Source organism: Pararge aegeria, chromosome 25, assembly GCF_905163445.1.
Source record: "Pararge aegeria chromosome 25, ilParAegt1.1, whole genome shotgun sequence".
In the NCBI taxonomy this organism is placed as follows: domain Eukaryota; kingdom Metazoa; phylum Arthropoda; class Insecta; order Lepidoptera; family Nymphalidae; genus Pararge; species Pararge aegeria.
The window spans coordinates 7,015,257-7,024,047 of NC_053204.1; the positions used below are offsets into that span (position 1 = coordinate 7,015,257).

General features: G+C 35.6%; 3 protein-coding genes across 6 annotated transcripts; 2 read left to right on the forward strand and 1 right to left on the reverse strand.

The window, feature by feature from the left end:
• The first annotated feature begins 1,427 nt into the window (after positions 1–1,427).
• On the forward strand, positions 1,428–1,805 carry LOC120634850. Its single transcript, XM_039905684.1, has one exon. It carries the CDS (start codon positions 1,578–1,580, stop codon positions 1,776–1,778), a length of 201 nt encoding a protein of 66 aa, XP_039761618.1. The 5' UTR covers positions 1,428–1,577; the 3' UTR covers positions 1,779–1,805.
• Positions 1,762–3,757, forward strand: LOC120634848 (GPI mannosyltransferase 1). The gene has a single exon (XM_039905679.1). It carries the CDS (start codon positions 1,780–1,782, stop codon positions 3,061–3,063), a length of 1,284 nt encoding a protein of 427 aa, XP_039761613.1. The 5' UTR covers positions 1,762–1,779; the 3' UTR covers positions 3,064–3,757.
• A 308-nt stretch (positions 3,758–4,065) lies between these two features.
• Positions 4,066–8,715, reverse strand: LOC120634849 (mitochondrial import inner membrane translocase subunit Tim10). 4 transcript variants are annotated; one of them, XM_039905681.1, is made up of 4 exons: positions 8,562–8,715; positions 7,958–8,098; positions 6,547–6,738; positions 4,066–5,233 (listed from the first exon to the last, which is right to left on the reverse strand). In XM_039905681.1, the coding sequence occupies exons 3-4, from the start codon at positions 6,686–6,688 to the stop codon at positions 5,094–5,096; spliced, it is 282 nt and encodes a 93-aa protein (XP_039761615.1). In that variant the 5' UTR covers positions 6,689–6,738; positions 7,958–8,098; positions 8,562–8,715; the 3' UTR covers positions 4,066–5,093. The 4 variants fall into 4 exon arrangements, with proteins under 4 accessions (XP_039761615.1, XP_039761616.1, XP_039761614.1 ...); XM_039905682.1 differs by having other exon boundaries at positions 4,067–5,233; positions 7,952–8,093; XM_039905680.1 differs by having other exon boundaries at positions 4,067–5,233; positions 7,952–8,098.
• Between the last annotated feature and the right edge of the window lie 76 nt (positions 8,716–8,791).

Genomic DNA, 8,791 nt, shown 5'->3' on the forward strand with positions numbered 1-8,791 from the left:
TGGACATTGGTCCAGCAGTGGTGGGATCAATTGGTTGAGGTGATGATGATGATACTTCCAACAGGTAGTTTCCATTATCTTTTACCACCAGGTGAGATTGTACCTTGACAACAATCTCACCTGGTGGTAAAAGGTACGAATGCGATAGAAGGTAGAGCTGCTTGTAGTGGAATTAAAACGAAAGTTGTCTGATTAGTAGAAGGACCTATCTCAATAGCTTAACCGTCCACTGCTGGTCTACAGGCCTCTCTCAACGGGAGGGTCTGTCCATAATCACCACGCTAAGCTGACGGTTGCAAGCAAATTGTAATTGTAGTAGCCCAGAGGACGTATTTCCTTAATCGCCTTCTACGAGGAGGGTCGGTGACAACTGTATTCTGATCTGCCGTCACCACACTGCACAAACACGGACGACCTATTGGCAATTTGATTTCTTTACACCTACTATTTATGCTGATATCCTCTAACAACTGATCTGTTCCTCCAGAGAACAACTTCCAAGAGATCCGCTGCGCAAACGTGTTCGAGGCGATGCGAAAGTGCTGTCTGAAGCACAAACCGGTGTCACTAGTCTGCGACGGCTACCGGCTAGAGCCACGTGTGTTTGCGCCGGCCACCGACAGGCCGACAAAGGATACGAGCGGGTAATTGTATTTCATTTGAATATTAGGGCAGGCGATGCGACTTCATCGAGTGGTTGTCTTGTCCGAAGCACAAGCCGGTGTCTAGTCTGCGACGGCTACCCGTTGGAGTCACGAGTGTTTGCACCGGCCCCCTACCGGCCGGTGGAAGGAACGAGCGGTAGTTATAGTTTTATTTGAAAGTAGCGGACACTGTCGGGCTGATTTGTGAATCTAAACCATCCTCGAATCCCCTTGAACTCACACAAAAAATTTCATCAAAATCGCTCCAGCCGTCTAGGAGGAGTTTAGTGACATACATACGCACACAAGAAATATATATATATACTAGCGGACCCCAGCGCCATCTGTCGGGCTGATTTGTGAATCTAAACCATCCAGGGTGCCACCCAAACGCATACCGAAAAATTCATTCAAATCGGTCCGGCCGTTTAGGAGGAGTTCAGTGACATACACACGCACACGAGAAATATATATATAAAGACTAGCGGAACCCAGCGCCATCTGTCGAGCTAATTTGTGAATCTAAACCATCCAGGATACCGCCCAAACGCATACCGAAAAATTCATTCAAATCGGTCCAGCCGTTTAGGAGGAGTTCAGTGACATACACACGCACACAAGAAATATATATATAAAGATAAAGATAGGGCGCTGCGACAGTCTTTTCAGCATAATAAGCTTTCATAACTCTAAAATATAAAACTAATAGTATAATACTGTTCTATTTACAGATAATTATGGAAAGAAGACAACCTTTCAAGCCGCTCGGTCAAAGAAGTTGGATATACAGATACCCGAAAACATTTCAAATTTCATTCACACTGATCGGGCTTAGCATTTTCTTCTCGAAACCTCTATACGACATCTTCGTCCGAGAGAGAGACGAGCCTGATTACAGTGAACAACCCACCACTTTTTCTAAACGCAGAGATTATGGAATCAGTAAAAAAAGCTAAAGACCGATTCGCAAAATACCCTCTTGTTTACGCTAAATGCGCTAAACAAGGTACTCTATATGCTAGATGTGTTTTATTGCGGGAAGATTCGATAAAGAAGGACGATTGTGCGAAAGAATTCCAAGAATTCAACGCTTGCTTACAATCCGCCACAAAAGAACTAAAAACTAAACTTTAAAATGGAGAAATTAGCTAAGTTCCTGAACTGGGAATTTCGTACGCACTTAAAAATTGGCGCGTTGATTCGTATAGCTCTTGTTGTTTATAGTATTTACCACGACAGTCACTATTCCGTGTCCTACACAGACATAGATTATAAAGTGTTTACAGACGCAGCGAGGCATGTTTACAAAGGGGAATCCCCATACAAACGTCACACGTATAGGTACAGTCCCCTTATAGCTTTCATGTTGCTACCCAACGTTTTTTACAGTCGTACTTTTGGGAAGCAACTGTTTTGTTTATTTGATGTACTCGTTGCAATTGCAATAAAAGTGTTGGTTGAACGTCAGTTGAAATGTAATAAAAATGCTTCGAATATTGCAAAATATTGTTCGCTCTTTTGGATTTATAATCCAATGAGTATTGCTATTTCGTCAAGGGGAAACGCCGACTCGGTTCCGTGTTTTTTTGTGATTTTATCCATACTTTTCCTACAAACTGATTTAATCAAAGGTTTATCTAAATATGTTTTGTCCGGTATTTTCCTAGGTTTTTCAATACATTTACGCTTATATCCTTTAGCGTTGAGTTTCCCCATGTATTTATCTCTCGGCGAATACAATATAAATAGAAATACAAAATTATTATCTGGGGTTTTATCCCTCTTACCAAACCGGAAGCAAATATTACTAACGTTCAGTTGCATTATCACATTATTTTCATTAACTTACGCAATGTATAGTTTGTATGGATATGAATTTCTATTCGAAACGTATATTTACCATCTATTCAGAAAAGATACAAGGCATAACTTTTCTGTTATATTCTATTATTCGTATCTAACAATAGATGAATTATCTTTCGATGGGGTTAAAACGATTTTGCAATTTTTCGAGGGTGTTATTCTATTCGTCATAAGTTTGACGTTTGGGACGAAACCGGAAACGCTGCCTTTCGCGCTCTTTTGCCAACCTGTCATTCTAGTGGTGTATAACAGTGTCATGACGTCACAATACTTTATATGGTTTTTATCCCTTTTGCCGTTAGTTGTTCACAGTTTTGAAATTAAAGTAACGCAAGCATTTATGCTGTTTGTCCTATGGTTGTCTTCCCAAGGTGCTTGGTTGTTCTACGCGTATTTACTCGAGTTTAAAAGTAGGGAGGTGTTTATTTTCATTTGGTTGAAGAGTGTTGTGTTTTTCTGCGCAAACATATACATTCTGGCACAGCTAATAAAGAGCTATAGACCTGGCTACGGTTTCGGGCAAGTTTGTAAACCTAATGAAATTAAAAATCAGTAGTGTGGAGTGCACCCATTTTGATTGTAGCTATGGATAATTCTCGAATCCTGCGAATTCTCGTTACATAGCATGTTAATTGGTGTGCTATATGCTAATCCACGAGACTGCTAATGTGATTTTTTCATCAGCAGCCGCACACGCTGTTTTGAATTACATCAGAAATGCTAAATAAGTTTTGAAGGGTATTTTTGAATTCTCATCAGTCGAATGCTACATGATTTGCAATGCTATAAACCGCGCTCTATGACCTTTTTGACTCATAGCAATTGACAAATAACTACTGTTTATATTATGTAAGTGTATGACGAGGAAAACACGTTAAGTCCAAAGCTAAAAGTTAGGATGGGATATAATAGATTTGTAGATAGAGATTCTTTATTTAGTTAGCGGTGAAGTAACATACAGCCAAGTGGGCCAAAGGTCAAAATTCACGGTTTTAGGGATGCTATAGGGGGGTGAACTTTGTCCCTCTAGCTCTCAAGACCCAGAGGAACCCAGATATAGTATTTTGTAAATAGATATTAAATTATTAAGTACTTGAAGATCCCACAGATACTAGAAACATGATCTACTTTTACTGGGCACTCTTAATTAAAAAAAAAAAAAAATTGTGTTACGTCACTGCTTAGTGAATTATTAGTTGTTTCTAGAAATTAGTATTTTTATGAACTGAAATAAATAATATAATAAAATTTTTTTTAGTTTTATTTGTCTATACTAATATCAACACTAAATTGTAACAATATAGTCTATTTTAACTAAAAAATGCACTCAACAGAAAACCATACAAGAAAAATGTACAAAAATAAATGTACACAGTACATTCAGTTTGAAATGATAATAATTATCTTATTACAGTTAACATTTACCACATTATTTTTTCCATCCAAGCAAGAACCAAGAAACAAGCGTCTCTCTCGCTTATACTAAACTTGCTATGAATTGTTTTTTACAAATAGCAATTAAAATGGTATTAATAAAAAATTGGTATTTTTACGACGGTGTGTACCAATTTTTTTTTTTAAATGTTAAACATACTTTTGATAAAAAATTAATGACTGATTTTTACATAAGCAAATTATAGTTTTTTTTGTTTGTTAATTAAAACAATAAGCCTTCCATTTGATACCACAATGTTACACACTAATAATAGAGCTGAAAAGATATTTGTTTTGACTGTATGCTAATAAAAATCAGAATTATATCGAGCCTTCGACTTGTTTAACCGACTTAACGCTAATTTAACTTCCTTTTGACTAATTCTAGCAAAAAAATCAAGTTGGTGAAGCAACCAGCTTAGTTACGGCGTAAAGGAAAGACAAACAAACAAAAATGCTTTCGCATTTATTATGTAGTAAGGAGGTATATGTACTCACATTTGTTCTGTCGGTTACGTTAAGATAATGGCTCGATATTTTTCACAGCCGTTTGTCGCCTCATCGTTATATTGGAACAAGTATGCATCTCAACTGCAAAGACTAGCGTACACTCAAGGCGTTCCACCGATCAGCCAAATTATTAAAAGATAACTCGCTTTCAAAAATGAAGTGTATAAAAACTAGGGTAGGAAGTGCTTTTATGTATGAAGGTTATGTGTAAGCTATTTTTGCTTACTTGTATATTTAATGGTAAAGTATATTTAAAAATTCACTCTAAGCCAGTTTCTCGAATTAAAAATAAATAAATATACTACGACAATACAAACATCGCCATCTAGTCCCAAAGTAAGCGTAGCTTGTGTTATGGGTACTGAGAGACTAAAACGTAACAAATAGATTTTGAACCTTCAGAGACATGGGGTAAAATCCTGTCGTAGACAGTCAAATACATTATTAAACTTCATTAATTGGGTCACAAAAGTATGTTTTGGTGAAAAATTAAACAAGTTTCAGCTAAAGACAATGATATTTGGAACTCCCTTCAAAAGACCTATGTCCAGCAGTAGAAGTCCATTGGTTGACATGATGATGATGGATTATAGAATAATAAAGTAACAATTCATCGCAAGTTTTGAGTAACGCAACTAGATACTATTTCTTTTCCTGCAGATTTATCTTAGTCAAATCCTCAGTTTCACCCTGCGACATATTGGACAGTTTCTTGCCTATCCGCTCGTGGACGTCGAGATACTTAGCCACGCAACGGTCTAAACAAACTGATTCACCTTTGCCTGAAAATCATATTCATCATAAATATTTTCTCATTAATCATATTTTCTTTACCAATAATGACAAGGTAGATTGGAAGCAGCCAGCTTCGCTCTCATCTCCCGCAAGATAAAAAAAATATTGTAAATGTTGATGTTGGAAAAGAGCAACTACTGATTTACTTGCCGACTTGTCTCTGTAGAATCAGCTTTCTGAACCGGTGGTAGAGTCACTACAAACAGACATACTTGACGTTTCAAAAGTGCTTATAAAGTAGGCCTACTTGAAATAAATGTTTTCTTTTATTCTATTGTTTCACATTTTTTGAGGTTTTTGTTGCACCCTCGTCTAAAACTGGTTTCGTTAACTTAAAACAAAAGCTAAGAGGGTTCTAAACTGGCCCAGGTCTAAGAAGAGTCCACAACAAACGTACCCGGAATTTTTTTTTTTGTTATAACCATCTCACAGTCATAAATAATATTTAAGTTAGAGTAATTCACACTCAAGCTTTTTTATCACTAAGCCCTATTTTTATAATAGGATTTTTCTATAAGCTAACGTTTTATATAAAATTTGAACTTTTTCAAAGATATCACAAATATTTCATTTGGTATACTAATTTGTTACAAAATAATATACAGTTTCCCTTGAATGAATTATTAACTTTATATAGCCTAGTAAACTGCACATTTTTATTTTTACTTCTAATATTCATATTGTTAAAGTTTATATTGTGCTATATTTTTATTAACATAAATTAAATTTCCAGATATGTACTGACTATGCACCATCATTATTTTATCTTTATTCCCTAATGACTCTCTTGGGCCCATTTTATAAATTGCACAAACAGCCCTATTCTGCAGTACGAAAATAAAATCAATCTCACCATAACTAAATACCATAAGACATAATGTTGTGAACTTAACTGAAATACTCAAGCCTAGCCATTTGTATATCTGTCATATGATGCATCTTTTTACGCTGCACAGCTAAATCTGTTTCTATAAATTATTTATATGTGGGCTTATTGGACAGAAGCTGGCTTTACTTACGAACATATTTTATTGTCTATAATGAAAAAATATAAAGCTAATTTTTTTCATAATACACAAAAATACCATGGGTGAAAATCTGTTAGATAGCATAATTTTTTGAATATATTTTATATTTTTTAGACAAAACAAAGATCCTCAAAAGCCTAGTCATGATTCATTAAACAATGCACATTTCTAAAGTTTCTTTATAAAAGTGCTTTTTTTAGGGTAAAATGTGTAAGGCCTTCAACAAATAAATAATTAAAAAAAGAAAAAAAAAGGTGTATGTAAATGCTTACCAAGTTCAGCCTCATGGTACTTCACAGGAATACACTTTTGGTGGCATGCAGTGACCAGTCGATTGTACATGTCTGACATCATCTCAATCTCCAACTCTTGCACTAGCTGCAGCTTCGCTGGGTCCAATTGGGGAACAGCCATTTTCGTTTATTATCACTTATATTAATAGTAACTTCCCAAATTCTTTCTACCTGAAAAATGTACATAAAAATTTGATAAACTTTTAATGTCACAGAATACATTAAACAGTAATTGTTTATTCTCAAATACTAGCGTACCCCGCTTCCCCGGGCTAGATTGTGCTTTATTTTATTTAAATAATAATCTTACATCATTAAATTAAGTCTCGTAATATATATTAAATCATTTATTTCTCTCCGTATTAATTCTCTTCTATTCTCTTCTCGAGCAAGTGAAGTCATTATCTACACCCATGTACACCCAACAATAGAATATCATCATAGTAAATAAAAGCTGTATTTGACAGTTCAAAAATAGGAGTGATCCGATCGTCACCAAACTTTACAGGATTACTCGCCAGGTCAATCCGGAGATTCCCTGAAAGTTTTATTGAAATCGGTCCAGCCGTTTCAGAGCCTATACGGAACATACCCACACACTTTCTCTTTTATCCCTATCCCTACTAATATTATAAATGTCAATGTAAGTTTGTTTTCTTACGCTTTCACGCAAAAACTACTTAACCAATCCTCATGAAACTTCTTCTTCATTCTTGGAAGTGTTAGAAGTAATATAGGATACTTTTTATCCCGACATTAAGCTCGGTTCCTTTGGGAAGGGGATGAAAGTGTTTGACGATTTTACACCACAACTCCGACAAATTATAAAAAATTTAAATAATTATTTTTGTACTAAAGATGTTATATTATGTGTTTAATTTTTCCCAAACATTGTGTAGATCTGAATGTGGTTCGAGATAGAGGACAGAACTGCTCAGCGGACAGCAGCAAGCCCCTCATTTAAGCGATGCTGAATACTTTAAATTTTTTTAGAACTACTTTATTTGAACGCAACATCATAAACAAAAACAAACGCAAACAAAGTTGCGGGCAACTGCTAGTATATATATAGATATCATTTGCTTTGCACAATGAAGGAAAACATCATGAGGTGTGTGAAGTTTAACAATCTACACTTGGCCAGCGTGGTTTACTGCAACCTAAACCTGTGTCCTGTAGTGGGCCGGTATTGGCTTAATAATGAGGTCATTAATTATCAAAAAACTTAGTTGTGAGTTGCCCATATAATTAATGTGGTCTTCCAAATGTATTTGGAACCCCTAAAGCTTGAATTTTAAGTTATCTAACTACAATAGAAAAATATGTACACACATCTGAATTGACTTCTACTTGAACAGAAAATTTCATAGCTTTTTAAACTCACACTCACAACTTCCTATATGAATCAGGATATTCTCCCTGGTTTGATCTGCGCATGCGTTCACGCGCTTTCATATTCTCCAGGCGATGGGCATCTATATTGTTCTTTGCCACCACAAACAGTGATAAACTCGTAACTGTCACTGCTACCCTGAAAGACATTTCCCACTTTAATTCAGCACATTTCAGACTTTTGAGAATTGACAATTATTTGTCTGGCCACAACTATCAGCTTTGCAACTTGCTGAGCTATATTTGAATCTTTTATAGATCTCACTTCTGATTTGAACATGTAAAGATACTCTGAGCATAGCGTTGCTCTGATGCTTAAGAGACTAAGCTTTCTTAAAGGTATCATATTTAAGGGTTACTGGCAACACGCACAAATATATTCAGATCAAGATATTTACATATCCAGGGGGGTCATATTGATTGATTCATATCTGCCACTGAGAACTTAAGCAACTAATATTTTTTTCAATATTGAATAACCAATAGTGAATGATAATTATGGAATAGTGGTGATGTCTATCTTAAATTACGAAATTTGGAACGGATAGAAGTAACCTAAAAAAATACGAAATACTATTTTAAAGGAATCACGCAGAGCTCACCACGGTACTATTTATATTTCTGGTATTGGTAAGAGGGTGATGTGTAGCTAATTACCACGAGAGTGTTATTTTTCCGAATTTTCCAAGCGGCATAATCCTTTTTTGAAGAATGAATAATCAGACGATCCGATCCCGATCAGATCCAATGACGTTTAAATTTGACACTTGCTATATTTGCTATTGATTGACGTTATGAGTTATGACTTTTGAGCACCTTTTGTACATACATA